Here is a 16287-nt window from a genome sequence, read left to right on the forward strand (position 1 = left end):
TGGCTGTGTAAATATGTTTTTGTTCATTTTTCGGCCTCCCTCCAAGTCCTCTGTTGTTGTTGTTTTTGACGACGTTGCTGTCATTTTTGGGATGGGTGTTTTTTTGTTTTTCGCCACGTTCCCCTGTCTCTCCTGCTAATCCGTGGGATTTTTAGCCAAGCTGTTGTTATTAGAGTACAGTACAGTACACCAGAGCCTGTGTTGAGGGTAGCATTGGAAAGAATTAGTGGTCTCGCCAACTCATTTCTACCATTGGTAAAATCTGGTATGATTCATTTTAAATATCCAAAAAGAATAAACAATTGACAGTGTGGTCATTGTTAAAGGTCTAACAAAAGTAAAAATATTACTAAAATGATTACTGACAGAAAACTGGTCAGTAAAAGTTTTGACTTTACCAAATTTGGTATTTGTAAAAGATTTTTCCTGGTTTATAATGGACCTCATAAACATGACTGGTCTGCACATAATTACATCAATTGGTCTAGGGTGCCTTACGCAACAGAAGTCTGTGTATTTTCCTGGCATTTTTGGCCATTTGCTAATCAAATGTATTCCATGCTTTAGTAAATTAAACTCCACTTAAAAAGGTCAAAAAATTTTCAGCGTCTTGGTTATTTTCATCTGGTGGGAGGATAACACATCTTTAGTGGTTTCCACATGTTGGGAAAAACCCTAGTATTGTGAAGTCCTGACAGTGAAAGCATTTCATAATTTGGTCATGTAGGCACGAAACTAGAAGTTATTAGATGAGTCATTGCTTCTGCATAATGTGACACAAGATTCTATGTGTAATACTTGTTCTTTCACACACACTCAAGCAAAGCAGAGAGACATCTCACACAGTATACAGTGACACAACGAGTACGCCGACCTAGGTGGGTGATATGTAACATCCGATGCTTGTTATGTGAGCGACAGATAATAGCAGTGTCCTGTTGTACTAAAAACCCTGATACACTGAAACACACAGTCCTACTCAAATCATACTCCACTTAGAATATGTAAAGGCTGGGCTTAAAGAGAAAGAAAGAGCACAAAAAATGAAAAAGAAAAAAATATTGGAAATGAAACTTGAAACTAAAGAAAAAAATATTTAAAAAAAAAAAACAGTGAACTTCTATTACTGTAGCATTGGAATAAATTTCAAACACAGCTTAAATCTGAAAGCATGAAACACATTTTTAAGGCGCTGATGATCAATGTCTTGAGCTTTAACTGGAAGATGGAAGAACTTAAGAAAGGAGAGAGGTGGAGGATGAAGAAAAGGGAGGTGATGTTGCCTTTATACAATAGCCTGAGTACTCACAAATACAAGCAGTCTACTCACTATGTAAGCAGAGGTTGCAGGTATATCACAAGGTGTCTTGCACATACATTTTATCCCTGTGGTGAGAGCTGTCCAAGCTAACATTTGTCCAGAACTAGATCAGAGTTTTCCTCGCCTCAAAGGCTTTGATTGTGTTTATAGTAACGAGCGTTGCTATTGTTAGCTCGAGAAAACTGTGGGTTGCAGCGCTGTCTATTTGTTTCCCTCTGAAGAGACTCCAGCTCCACTATAATCAACGGCAGCATCATCTTCACTACTTCTGTTATCAACCTTATTGTCGATAAAAACTAAAGCTACTTTGGCTGAATCTCATAACACACGCGCACGTCTATTTTTAGCTGGTGGCCAATCCTAAGTTGGATAAGGGGTTGGATGTGTAAATATCAATCAGAATCTGAATTTTTACTCCCTATGTATAAACACAGCTTCCCCCGACCCCCATCCCCTGATCCAGCATCAGTCAGGCTATACTTGTTTTTCTCCAAGGCCAACCACTATTGGTTATCTACACTGCTGCCAAAGCCAACGTTGTCATTTGTAGGGTAAACAGGAAACTTGCCAGAAAACATGAGTCAAACAGCTGCCAGCCTCCAAAGGAGCATTTTGCAGAAAACTTAGCCATCCAGTCGCCACTTATCTTCCTGCAGCTGCACCCCAGAGCAACTAACCCACGCTGCATCGCCTCTAAGCAGGTAGAGGCATCCTCCCCCTCCCCCTCCACACCCATTACCCCCCTGCTGTTGCAATGCATTTAGCAAGCCACGTGTGCTGCCAATACATCCCATTGTTCCTGCTCATTGAGGGATGGGGCACAGTGACAGATTTAAGCAGCGTGCCTCTGAATAGGGCAACAGACAACTTTGCATCTAAAGGGTTAAATATGCATGAGAGGCCAAGGCGACTAAGGGTAAGGGCAAGGGGGAGTACCCCTATTGTGTGACCTCAACATACAGACACACACTCACTCTCAGCCTCCATGTAACAGATGGGAGGATGTTAGAGGAGGCGAATAGTGAGCTCCCCCTTCGCTCTGCTGTTACCCTCATTGCTGAGGACAGCTGGGAGGCAGACATTCCTTCTTCTCAGCTTTCAGAGGAAAACAAAAGAGTGTGTGGGACCCCTCCTACATACACGTGCATGTGTTCAGGCACACACACACACACACACACACACACACACACACACACACACACACACACACACACACCCCCCCCCCCTAACCAAAGCAGTGTCAGTGCAACTGTGGGTTGATCATATTTCAACAGTGTGAGCTTAACAGCCTGAAGAGGTATGAATGCTGAGCCTGGAACATTTGTTGAAGGTGAAAGTCAGGGTGAAATCACCAACCCTGCTCACCAGAGCTGGCATGCTGGTGTTTTAATAGTAGCAGAGCCACTGCTGAGAGCAGTGTACGAGATATAATAGCAAAGAAATGTTATATAAAACTCGTGCTCGTGACATAAGCTCAATCTGCAGCTGGCTGCTCTTTTCTGGCCAACTCATCCTTTCAGTCCTGCGTGAGCTGTTTCATTAACAGGTTCACTGCAAAAGCACAGGACACAAGTTTATTACAGACAACACACTGGCTAGAGCTAGAGATGTCCAACACATGGCCAAAGGGTTCAGTGTATTCCACTGAACAGCTTTGTAATCTGAGACATACTGACAAAACTGCACTTATTTTTATTAAGAGATTTCAGGGTGTTTTGTGAATGAATGGCTCATTAAATCTCAGTGGTTTCACAAGTAACTTATACATCTTTTCAATGAAAGGAAGGGATTTTTTAATGCACTCATTTTACTTGTCTGGCTCCTCTGAGATCAAATTGCACCGTGTTGACCCATGAACTAAAATGAGTTTGACACCTCTGGGCTAGAGGGAAAGCACGAATAAATGGAGCAGTCGTACTGCAGAGCACTGGAAGACTTAGCAAGAACAATAAATGTTTACTTCTGTTATGTCAACATCGGGTAATACAGGATTATGGTATCCTATACCTGTCAAAAAGAGAAAGGCAGGGAATACAGAAACAATGTTACCCACACTCAGACAATGCAGTCACTGTTGCAGCCTCGCTTTTACCACCAACGTAATGAAGTCCAACTGGACGAAGACAGAGCAACTGCTTGAGCAAGTCACCGAGAGGGTGGACAAATGGCATCAAGCATGAGTGTGTGTCACCTCTTAACACTTGCAGCCTGCTCTGCTGATAGAAGTGGTATGCTGTTTGTTGTCCATGTGTGCCTCACATTTTTTGTAACAGTTGGCCCATATACTTAACATACTTAGCTGACAATACACTGTTTCATATTTCTTCAGCATAAAACCTTAAACTGTTACCAAACACTCTTAATAACAAGCTAAGAACGTCAAAGGATGTCTGTGGCAAATCTAAGAAGAAACACTGCAAGTCTGTTTACTCTGCTGTAACGATCAGTTAATTTTCTCATAAGGTTTCCCAGGGAACAATCCAGACAATTTCCGATAGACTATTTACTGTAAAGCCTGATCCATTTATACCCTTTGTTTGTTCTGTGTATAGCAGAGGCAACCTTATCTCCTAATCAGAGATACAACTGTTACAAAGAAACAGCAGCCAGCACTTTAAATTCACATATTAGCAAGCAATGAATTGTGTTCAGTATGTCAGAGGCTAAATATTTCAGAAACTGCATACACATCAGGGGCAATATAAACTTGATAATGACATCTCCACTTACTGTCAGTCCTACTGAATAGAGTAATAAAGCAAAGATGTTCCTGCCTGTATTCAACACAGACAAAAATGATTCACGACCAAAAAATTCCAGGCTCGTATGAAACAGCGATAAATACAAAATGATTCCAGTCTAGTCTTTAGTTTTAAATTGATTTCTTTGGCCAAACCTCCCTGATGGAAAACACTGAATATAAAATGATGTATTTCTAAGAATATAGAAACATAATAGCTTGAAAAAAGGGTAAAAACAAAACAACAGAGTTTCAAGCGAGAAACACAGGTTGATTTTATTATTAGTAAGTGGTCCAGAAAGAGAAGGAGAGATAACTATTGTATCATCATAAGGCAATTACAAAGTACAGTTTATACTGCTGGGTAGACCTAAAACATAGCCATTTATGGACATGAATGGCTATGTTATAAAACTCAAAGCCTGAATGGCCTTGCGGCCAGGAGGGCAACTTTACCCACACTACGTTTTAGCTCTGTGAATGAGAGCACAAAGAGGAAGCACAAAACAATGAACAACAAATAAGTCATTTACTTACACAAACAATAGAATAATTGTTCTTATTTAGGAGTTAGCCAAGCCTCCAGTCATTAAGAGTGTCACAAGTTTCTAGTTATTTTTAAATGTGCCAAATACATTATCAAAACTAAAGTGTGGGACTCCAGCGCAGCGACATAAACAACTAGTAGTAATAACTTCAGCCTACAAATGCAAACCCCAGCTGTTCAATTTAAACATATTTAGCAAATTCATTGCATGAAAACGAGGAGCCAAACAACACATAATTTCTAAATCTAAGTGTGTTGGCTCACACTTTGTCAGACAAAATAAGCACTTTAAAAGACATTTCTTGACTCTGATAGATAGAAGACACCTATACAAATAGATATGCAAATACAAAAATATGATATTCAGGATATACACAAGCCGGCTTCCCGTAAATGCTAACACAATTATCCAAATGGATTCCAGGGTAGCATAAACAAACACTTTCACCATTTGGCTGCTGTTTGTCACAGAGAGCTGTTTACAAATTACGTAATAAGCACAGAGGGCATTAGAGTGGACCTAAGCCAACTGGCCACGAAATATCTCAACACTCCAACTAATGGGCTGTTTAAAGTTTGAGCGATGAGACAAGACAAAAGAAAAGAAGGAAAAAGAAACACGAAATAATGAGAAATAGGCAGGAAATGCTGATTGGTAATTGGGACATTCTCCTGAGACCACAGCCAAGTTTCGTACAATGCATTCAGTGCAAAGTCAGTAGCCGTGTCAAGAGGGTGAGACTAAGGGGATGTGCTTTATGTGAGAACCCATTTCAGGCCTGCAAAACAGTAAACACAAATAATACTGACGCGTTTTCAATACTGAAAGCATGTGCAAAATCAAGCGATGGTATTTCTCTGATTTCTCTGTGCAGGAACATCAGATAAGAGTCTCTTTAACCAACTGCATTTCATTTTCTCTTTAACCAACTGCATTTCAGTTGGTTAAAGAGAAACAGCTGTACAGCACCTCCACCCATGACAACAAGCGGCACGCATGCAGCAGGATAGCACATGTACAGCCCAGCCCTTCCCCTTGGCTCAGTAACAGTAAATCTGTCAGACAAATTTTATCTTGCTTTCCATTTTTTCTGCATGAGAGTGACTGTATTTGAGCAGCCAATATGCACTTTGGAGAAGTTATTTAGTTATTAAACCAGTTGATTTTTTAAAATGAAATCCGTTGATTAAGGAAGAGTTGCAGTAAAGCTGAAGTAACAGTTAGGGTAACAGTTAGGGTTTGTGTGGCGAGGCAGTGCATTATTCTCCCATTTTCACTGCCTCGCCACAGCTCCACATGTTGAGGCTTGAACATACACTGCACATATCTACAATGTACTTCACTTTTGCAGTTTTGGCTGAAACATGATAGGTACCATTAAAAGAGGTACTGCTGAGGTAAAAGGACAAAAAACATTTCTGTATAGCCAAGTATCTTTCTATGTTTTGGAGTTGTAGCCGCTGTTCTGCTTCATGGTAAAAGCTTTCAAATGGCGATGTGTTGGAAGGCCTCATTGACACGCAACAACAGGAAGTGCAGCTTTATTTGCCAACAGCGTCAGAGATCAACTGAGCTACAAAGCAAGATAACAATGTTTTTCCAATTATATTATGGGGACTGGTCAAATCAGCAGAAAGCTGATCATTGGCCCCTATCACTAAAACCAAATTCCTGAACTTTTCTCGACGTTAACTCAGTGTCAGATTGTGCACACTGTAAAGTCATTGCATATATTGAAGGCAAGCTAGAGTTTCCGTTCCTCCATTAAGCTAGGATCTTGATGAGATAAAGGTCATTATCAAACATGTAGTGCAAGGCTCCATGCAGATGTGTAAAGACTCCACTTCAGTGTACCGGTTTGTACTGTCTGCTGCTGTCCAAGTCAACAACAGAACAGATAAGTTGTCTTAGTCCAGTGAAAGCTAATCTGGTCAGCTTCGTTCCCTAAACCATGTAGAGTATTTGTAGTAGTGATAACACTTTTGCAGCAATGCTTGATCCTGCCGACATTTTCATGAGATTAAGTGTGAGTTCCATTTTACCCTTCCATACTGCTACACAGAAAACCATTCACGATGCACGATGCACCCACGTCATGTGCGCTCATGACGATTGCTCACAGTTTGAAACAGCTTGGATGTCTCAACCATTGGCAGATTCAGCATATGTGTGTGGGATGCTCGGAGCCTTATGTGTAAGCTGATGAACTTGTTTGAACAGGATGTTGCTGTTGACTAACGGTGTGATACAAAAAAAAGGAGGGAAAAAAACCCCAGCCCACACCATTTCAGTGGGTCTGAAAAACACACATCAAAGTTAAGGCGAGACAGGAGGGAAAAAAGACAAGGCAGAAAAAAAAGGAGACTGAACTTCGATAGAAAAAAAAAGAGTCAACGACAGAAAGAGATTAACATAAAGGTTTGACAGCTTGACAATGCAAAGCCCAAAAAAACCCAAACAAACAAACAAAAAAAAACATGAAACAGAAAACAGAAATTCACAAAGGTAGGCAAAAACATTGGGAGTTAATGCACGTTAAGAAAAATTGAGTGAATAAATGACAAAAAGAAAAAAGCAGAAGCAAAAGCAACACAAGACAGGAGACTGGGGGATATATTTAGCAGCTCATTAGTCAGAGATGTCCTCTACTCAGCAGGCTGGTCCCTCAGATGAGGCCCTTTGGAAATCATTATGACTGCCTGCTGCTTCAGACAACCACACACATCTCACTGGAAAACAATTTACAAACCGCCTCTCCTCTCCACAGCCTTAATGTTGCTTCAAAATGATTCTCAGTTTTTGAAAAGAGGCCCAAAACCAAAGCTTTAAACAACAAAGCGGCATGTTTTAATCATGATAACTGCATAGATTTTAACACAACACACACTACATCAGCCTGAGGTGTAACCAGTAAGAATGAGGTTACGTTATAAAAGCAGCTTTGTGTACATTTTGTACATTATCATTTTGTACATTACTGGTGGTGCGCTTGTACCACTACTTCCTTGTTTGACATTCATTAACCTTTATGATGAAACATCTGTCAATGGCAAAGGACTAGTCAAGCATCTTAAGGACAGGACAATATACATGTTAACCAAAAACTGCACCAAAATCAGTGGGAAGAAATTTTAAAATACAGATAAACACTAAAGAAAAAAAATGTAAATCATACATTGTGACAAGCTTAGTGGCAAAAAGCTGGGAGGCAGCACTGTGTAGCTAACAATAACCCTGGCCATCTGGGATGTGTACCAGTAATGGAACTGTCTGGTCAACACTTTAAAGTGAATGAGATAGTCTTGCATCGCCTGTCCACACTGCAGCATCTGTTTTCATGAAGTATTTCTTTGTCTGGTGAGGCATTTAAAGTTTCCCCTTAGGGCTTGATTGGTTGGTAGAGCTGTTAAATGACACAAGATGAGAGCAGAGATTGATGGCTCAAGTGATAAACACACAGGTAATGAAAGAGAAAGGCTGCTGCATTCGACCAGACTGCTGCTAATGGGTTCCAGTCTCACCTGGCTAATGGCTGGCTTTACACATAGAGGAAGAGAGAGAAGGAGAGAGAGAGAAGAAGAGAGACATCATATAAAAAAAAGGCTCTAGTGTGTTCTACACACAGTCACATACACACACAGACTTGAGTTAGCAGTCCTAATTGCTGAGTGGTGATCTAGCGGAGGTGCAGCTTGCTGTGATTTGGGCTATAGAGGGCTAAAAGCCTTCTTTGTTCTCACATTTCAGTAAGGAGCCAGTAGCCAGTGTGTTGGATTACTCCTGCCTGCCTGCAACCGCCTTGCTAACAGGACTTTAGGGGGCTTTTCTGAAGAGTTAATTGCATAGGAACAATTGTTCCCCCTCCCTTGGGCTGCACTGTTTGTAAACCCAGCCTATCTAGCAAACTTTCTGTGATGGTTGGAAACCAATAGTGTGGAAGGAGACTCACACACTGTGGTCTTTTTGTTACACACACACACACACACACACACACACACACACACACACACACACACACACACACACACACACCATTTTGTTGCTACATAAAGCAACAAGTTTCAAAGACTTATCCTGTTTGAAGATGCAAGAAGTAGGGCATGGCCCATTCAGATATTTTCCTCTGTGGTCAGAGCAATGACGCTATGTTAGCCACTAGAGTCTACTCCATTATTATAGAGAGAGGAGAGTTGTCAAGTCTTGTTCTTTAAGACTTAAAACTGAGCCTTCAAGAAAAAAAGTTCCTTGGGTTGGACTGATTTATGACATGCCAAGAAAAATGGATTTATGAGCACAATAGCTCTTGATGAGGCAGAGAAAAATGTATTTACTCCATGAATGCACAACAATCAACTGTTAAAAACACAAATTACAAAGGAAATTAGAAATTCAGCCCTTCTTCCCTCCACCACTTTCTTTATCCTATACTTTTTTTCCCCCAGAGCCCTGGAGAGCCGTTTCCTTTTCTCACACATGAACATACATTAACGTCACCACCACACAGAGCACACAGCGGGCTTGTTTCTGGTCCTTGCTAGTGCTTTCATGTACAGCTTTAACTCAACTTCAGAGGATAATTTTTTTTTTTTTTTTGGGGGGGGGGGGGGATATTTATCTATTTAACTGGGAAAGTTATAGCCTTTCTGGCTCCTGATACACAACACATTTAGAGCAGAAAACATGCAGTATGCAGTTATGTGAATAGACCCTCTGAGCTTCCATCTTTGCTCTTTCACTTCTGACTCACTGTCTGGGCCCACTTCCTCTAAAACAAACCACAAAGGCTTACTGTTAGGAATTGACACCATATTAGGAACTGAGCTCTGTGGAGCTAGCATAGTGGGATGTCAGATAGACTCAGAAAAGACATGAAACAAGCAGCGTTTGCACTGTGCCCTGAAAATCCTCCAGACTGATGCTATTTATCCTTTGCATACACAAAACCCAAGGTGCTGCTTCGTAGCCATGTTTGTTTACTGGCACCCTGCTTCAATGAATAGGATGTTTTGTTTAGTACGGTATGTTGCTACTTTGGGAAGAATGTCGAGAATCATAAACGCAAATGTAATCATGTGAAGCAATCACAAACACAAATCCCAGAGAGCCATTTACATTAACCCAGAAGATAACCTCCTGGTAATCTTGTTTACAATGAACAGCTGAACGACAGATATAAAAGACGTGACAAAAGACAAGACATAGCCAGTTTTAAAAATACCTAGACTCTGAAGGCTTTGCAACTACTTTCTAACAGGCTGTATTAGCAGTTACAAGAAATTGTTCTCCTGACCTTTTCCAGAAAGAACATGAGGCCGAAAATACAGGCGCTTAAAGCTTTTCCCGGACGTGTTAAAGGAACCAAAGACAGGCAAAGCACATTCAAACGGTTAATGTCTATCATTTTCTCTCTCCATCAGCTAAAGGTCAAATTTCCTAAAAGAGTTATATCCATAAAACCTACACAGAATTGAAGTAGAAATCTGATGCTGCTCTCTGCTGTAGTGTAAACTTCTATTTAAATGGACTATAGTATATTTTCTAGTATCCATTTCTATTCATCATCAACACTGCTGTTTGCTGGAGTCTGGAATAGGCCTGTTGGCTGTGATGAAATTTTAGATTCATTAAATTTCCACAGCAATCTCCATCCCTGGAACACGTCAAGGGATTACCTGTGTGAATTATGTATATCGAGCAGGAGAGCGAAAGGAAACGGCCAGTAGCTAATGATGACGTTAACGCTTTAACATGAGTGTTTTGCTTTTATGGTAATTTGTCTCTAATTATAGATTTAACACCATACTTCTGCTGTAAATGCTGCAACTCGTGTCTTGCTCTAATGGCACTTATGTTTACAGCCAACCCTCCGTACTACCATTATTTCCAATGACTTTTCTTGGCTGAATTCTCTTTCTCTTTTTTTAATCCTGACATAGTTTACCAGAGTCTCATCAATAAATATCAGGTTCATCTTGCTTTGTGCGATCTGGGCTCAATTAAGAAGAATGAAATGAGCTTCAAGTTCTGTTTACTAAGGAGCTAAGCCTCTAAATGTTTCATTGCTCATTACAAGTTCCTTGTGATTGTGATCAAATATTTAAATTTATAATACGGTGCTTGAATTGAAAATATACCCCAGAAACCTCAAAGGAAATCTGAAATATTGTACTGAAACCCCCCCCCAAAACTTGTGCATAAGCCAATCTTCATTTGGACTTAATTAATGCCAAAGAGGAAAATATTAAGTGTTATAGGACACTTGAAAGTTTGAACTGTGAGTCAGCTTAAACACTGCCTTATGTACTGTGAGGAAGTGGTCAGAAGTTAAAAAAAAAAAAAAAACCTCACAGAGCTACAACAGTTAAAAATAACCTTTGGATTTTTATCAGTTAACATGCAGCAGCGTTTGAAATGTTCCATTGCATTCCTGAACAGCTAGTTGCAGCATGACAAACAATTTTTTGCATAAAAGTGGAAGTTTAAAAAAAAGAAAGAAAAAAAGTATATACAAAATCACTATAAAACTTCAACACTTAGTTTGATTTATACAGATTCCTTCAAGCAACTTGCTAAAAAGACAGCAAGACTAGAATGCTACAGAGCTTAAAAGTCTAGTGCTGAAGCAAGGGTGTGCAACATTTGTTTTCCAGAAGCAAATGAAGGGCCATGGAATGGACAGACGACACACATATTTCAGAATTATGGTAAAACTCCATGAAATGTAGTGCACACAGCAGACTATTTTACAGTAGGCTGTTTGTTGGCCTACAAAAGCATGTCTCTCTTTACAAAAGAAAAAAAACAAAAAACAAGAGCTTTCTCTTTAAAAATGTTGACTGTTTTGTACAATTTACATAATACTACTAGTCCTCTTCATCCCATGTGAGACATACGGGTGCACAATTGATTATATTTATGTTTGAGCTGACTGATATTGTCATGCAAAGATTACTTACATAAAACAATCCTCTGAAATGCTGTATAAACAACTAAATGAGCCTACATCCTTTCAACTGTATAATATGCATCACTGCAGAGGTCAAACACAGACTCAAATCAGACTGTTTTACACTCATCAAAAAGTAATATTTGTCTCCTAATTCAAACATTTATATGCTTGCAGTAAGAGGATAGAAGACTTAGGTTAATATTTACCATATATTTAAAAAAGGGATTGTTTTGTACACATATACCAATATTGAATCATTTGACATGGCCATGGCAAGCATTAGTGGCACACCCTTTGTTGGAACCAAGTTAAACAGCAGTACAGACTCATGACAGTCATTCACCTTGAGATTCATTAACACAATGTTGTCTTTTAATTCATTTCTAAGCATTGTTTTGCTTTCTTTCCTGTATGTTGGAGGGATCAAGACACTTCATATTATGCTCAAATATATGTTGCGAGTATAGAGAACTAGCTGTGACTTCCCAGAAGCTGACTGACAGTCTTAAAGGCGCAAGTTCCTTTTTCTGTGTCAAAAAGAATGAAGTGGCTCGAATATCTGTGTTCAGCCCTACAGGAGGCAAAACAGCAAACAGAAATACTTGATTACATACACACACGCGTGTGCACACACACACACAATCTTCTACAGCACCCTGAGCACGTGGGCTAAGGATTTGAGGACACACTTTTGTTGGTATTGGTAGACAGTCTATGCGTGCGAGTGTGCTGGACGCAGAACGTGAGCATGATACCAGCCCCCCTGGGCTCAACATGAGTCATGTGTGTTACATAAGGCATACCGAGAGATAATACAGTTGCCATTAGCAATCCCCTCCTCCCTTGCTCAACGGCACATCTCCCTCGTTTTATACTCCTACTGTTGCTGTTTCTGACTCTCATAAACACACTATTTATTTAAGGAATTAAAGAAGAAAATCAATTAATGCATATAAACATCTGAGAGCCTTAAACCACTCCTTACACAGACACACACACAGACACACACGCTCACACAGTATGCTTGCACTCTGTGGCAAGGACATCTGGCACATTTCACAAGCTGGCTATGTGTGGAAAGTGCATGTGAGTGTGGTTGTGTTTTGTGTGTATGTAGGGGGGAGGGGACTGGAAGATTGGAAGAGAAAAGAAAGCTGGCACAAGTGGAGGGGTTCAGCAAGTCCACAGCATCGACATTACACTTCTTTAGAGGAAACAAAGGACATCAGCTTTATAGTTCCTGTATTATGTTACTGTTTACCACGTGCAAGACCAAATTTCCCTCCATTAGACAACAATGAATTCAGTTTTAAAACCTGACACTTCCCAAATAATGTAGGACCTCAGGGTAAAACGCCAAACCTGATCTGAGGGTTGTTGTGGGGCAATAACAAAAGTTGTCTAGCCGTGCCAAAAGCTCTCGGAGGGTTCTAAATGTCATGGTTGATTAAAACCTTATGACAGAAATGTGACCGCATCTCTCTGTTTCACTCGATAGGGGAGGAAAACTGTTGTGACTCATTAGGACAGTGAATGGATTCACAGAGCGTGTGGGACTGAGCTCTTAGCTGCCGCTCTGAACCTGACCAACCCAAGGGTAAAGGAAGACGATTTAATCTAACTGACCTGTGGGAGGAGGGGAAAATAACCTCAATCAATTCACAAGAGACAGGCAAAGATAACAGTTTATTTGATGTGTATCGTGTGAGAGAAAAGGCAGAGAATTCAAAAAGCCATGAGCATGTGACTTACCTGATGCGTGACCATGAGGGAGCAGGATGAAGAGGAGGATAAGCACGGAGGCAGCCAGCCTGTGAGCTGGAGAGGAGGAGGAGGTAGAGGATGAAGAAGAGGAGGACAGGGCTCTCGTCTGAAACGCTACCATTCCATCGCACATCTTTTCCTCCGACAACCAGGGAGAGTCCTCTATGGCTTAACCTGTGCAGGCCACACAGACAGGAAGGGACAGAGAGGTATGAGGAGGGGGGAGGAAGAGCGCGGATTACTATCAACATTCAGCGAGGATTACGTAACCACAAGCAACACAGAGAGACAGGAGGGAATTAAGAGATAGCCACAGTACACGGGCTGGAAGACAGAGTCACAAAGTGAAGCCCTGACCTGCATCTTATTAAACAGCAGCTGAATTCCTAATATTAATAACTGCATGAATGACTCTACGTCCATTTCCTCCTCATTTGTTTGATCTATTATTAGGATCCTCCAGCATTAGCCAGTGTTCCTCTTATCTCCACTCGATCCCTAATCTTGGCTCTGCCACAGCATCTAACCAAATAAACCAGACGTTAAAGTCCGTTGTAGATGATGTAACGAGATCACTCCTGCTGGTGAGTTAGCAACACTGGCGGCTGGGCATGGTGAAGACAGAGGCTAAAAATGTGTGTGAGAGAGAAAATTTGGGCGTGATTACAACTGCAACTTTTGCAAAGACCCAGATGACTGGAAAAAAGGAGTTTGTCTAAGAAAACCATCATCATGAAAGAAGTTTAATTTCCAGAAGACTCACACTCTACTGTGCTGTTAAAGCAGTCAGCATCAGCAAAAATTCAGACATTTGTAAGGATATTATTTATATTTCATAATATTATTTATACATCTAAATAAACAGTATTCTTAAAGATTTTTTCATGCTATGTGTGCACTTCAACTGTGATTCTATTCCATACTGTTGGTTGTTTACTACAATGGAGTGTGATGGAAAATGTATGCAAAGATAATGGCAATAGGTGATGCATTCAGAAATGATTCCCATATTTTGTTTACCATATACTGTAAATTGGCAATGATATCAGTCTGTTCAGATTCCTTTTCCCTATACTACTTGGAGACGGGAAATAATACTTACGGATTATTTTTCGTTTATAAAAAAGTTTAATCAAAATCAGTGCTGTAAATTTCTTTTTTTAAAGGTAAGATGCAAATGCAAAAATCAGACACCTAGTTCTCTGGGCAGACAGCAAACAAAAGCATGAAGGACATCAAGAGTTACTGTGAGACATCTTTAAACAGTAATATGCAAATAGAGAGCAACAACCTCATCCTCTCTCCACCAATATCTCTCCATGATACCAACTTAAATAACTTCATAAAAGCATTTGTTGGTTGATTGAGGTGATACGATGCGACACACCATTACGTAAATGAGATGCAGGTGCACATAGAGCTGTTTATGTTGCATCAGAGGGATAAGGATGAAGTAGAAGTGGCTCTGTTCTTTGGGAAACTAGATGGCCTGCAGGCAGAATATTCTCAAGAGGAGGCAGAGGCCCATTACATTTCCACAAGGCTGCGAAGCTAATGCCTACAGTAATGGCATGGCTGCACTTAGAGAGCCGCAAATTTAATTGCTGATCTGCTGGATGGCCACTGGCACTGACACAGCAGATGATCTGGACTGTGTAGAGGAAAGTAACTGTACGCACATATACACTATATACTGGAATCCTATTACGTTTTTCAGGTACAGGATGCAGATATGACAGTTTAATTAAAATATAGCTGCTTCCTCATTGCTTCACTAAGAAGTCAATGAGAGTCATGTGTTTTTTAGTGTGCTTTCTGCATCAAGGTGATTAGATAGGTTCTAATTAACTTCAACATTGTATTTCTAATCGCCTGTGTTTTAGCATTTGAGTGCTCTGGACAGGGCTATATTCCAAATTTCCAACACAAACAAGGGAAAGCAGCCCACCCACTGCCTGCCATCTTTCTGATGCCCCTAAGAGTGGGATGAAGAGTCATACCTGACTGTGGCGCAAGCTAGTGGGAAACAGTGACGTAAGTCAATTTTGGCAGGACAGTCTGGGCACTGCATTGAGCCAAAGGGCAGCTAGTCAAAAGCACATGCAATGGATCTGTGCCAGCCATTTGATCCATAGATGCTTTCTCATTTGTCCATGCTGGCTGCTATTGTCGGGTTATATAGAGGCCCTTCATTATCTTTTTGACAGATGAATGTCAATTTTAGAAGTATCAAGGACAAACTGCACAAAGGAAAGACAAAAAACTGCAATTGTTGAGGTTTAAATAACTGCTTAGGGCTGCATTTAAAATGCAGGACTGACCTCCTGAAAAAGCTGAGGGCATAGTATTGACCAGCCAGAATGTCTACAAAGTGAAAACTAAAGCAGAATTAGCTTAATTGCTTTCACACAAGAGAGTCTGAAAAAGGAGAAAGTCATTAAGTCTGTTCTAGGGTATCCTAAAAAGCACAGCTTCCAATTAGCTATAACAAGACATTTTCACAACATGAAAGGAATTTTTGCACATCTTCTAATGCACTGACTTTATGTTCACATATTTAATTGATTAATAACAGAGCAGGCAGGTTGACAGCTAAAAGCACAGGAATACTTTAAGTCTGGATGTCAACCTGCCTTGCAAATGTGTGGGTTTCCTGTCAAATGCAGCAAAAGATGTTAAGCTTGAAACATCACATTAAAGAATGTGCTTCTATTTTCAACCTCAAGTTTCCTGAAACACCTTTTTTTTAATCAACCTGCACACAAAAACACTTCCTGCCAGAAGCTGCACAGTACTAACAAAGCAATTGAGACCGAAACTAAAGTACAGTGTCTTTAAAGATAGCAAATATTAGAAATCAAACCAATATAAATGGTTGACTTCTAAATGAATTATTAGAGTATAACTACTTTACATTATACTATTATACTAAATATCACTATCAAATTATATATACCAACAAAAA

The 16287-nt window shown here is 40.2% G+C and overlaps 1 protein-coding gene across 1 annotated transcript in view; it reads right to left on the reverse strand.

The window, feature by feature from the left end:
- susd6 (sushi domain containing 6) overlaps window positions 1–16287 on the reverse strand; it is a 31327-nt gene that overhangs the window by 11073 nt on the left and 3967 nt on the right. The window contains exon 2 of the mRNA XM_040018304.1: window positions 13311–13496. Within this exon, the coding sequence (XP_039874238.1) occupies window positions 13311–13455 (145 nt within the window). The 5' untranslated portion in view covers window positions 13456–13496. The remainder of the gene's footprint in view (window positions 1–13310; window positions 13497–16287) is intronic.

Source organism: Simochromis diagramma, unplaced genomic scaffold (assembly GCF_900408965.1).
Source record: "Simochromis diagramma unplaced genomic scaffold, fSimDia1.1 OVJJ01000802.1, whole genome shotgun sequence".
Taxonomy (NCBI): domain Eukaryota; kingdom Metazoa; phylum Chordata; class Actinopteri; order Cichliformes; family Cichlidae; genus Simochromis; species Simochromis diagramma.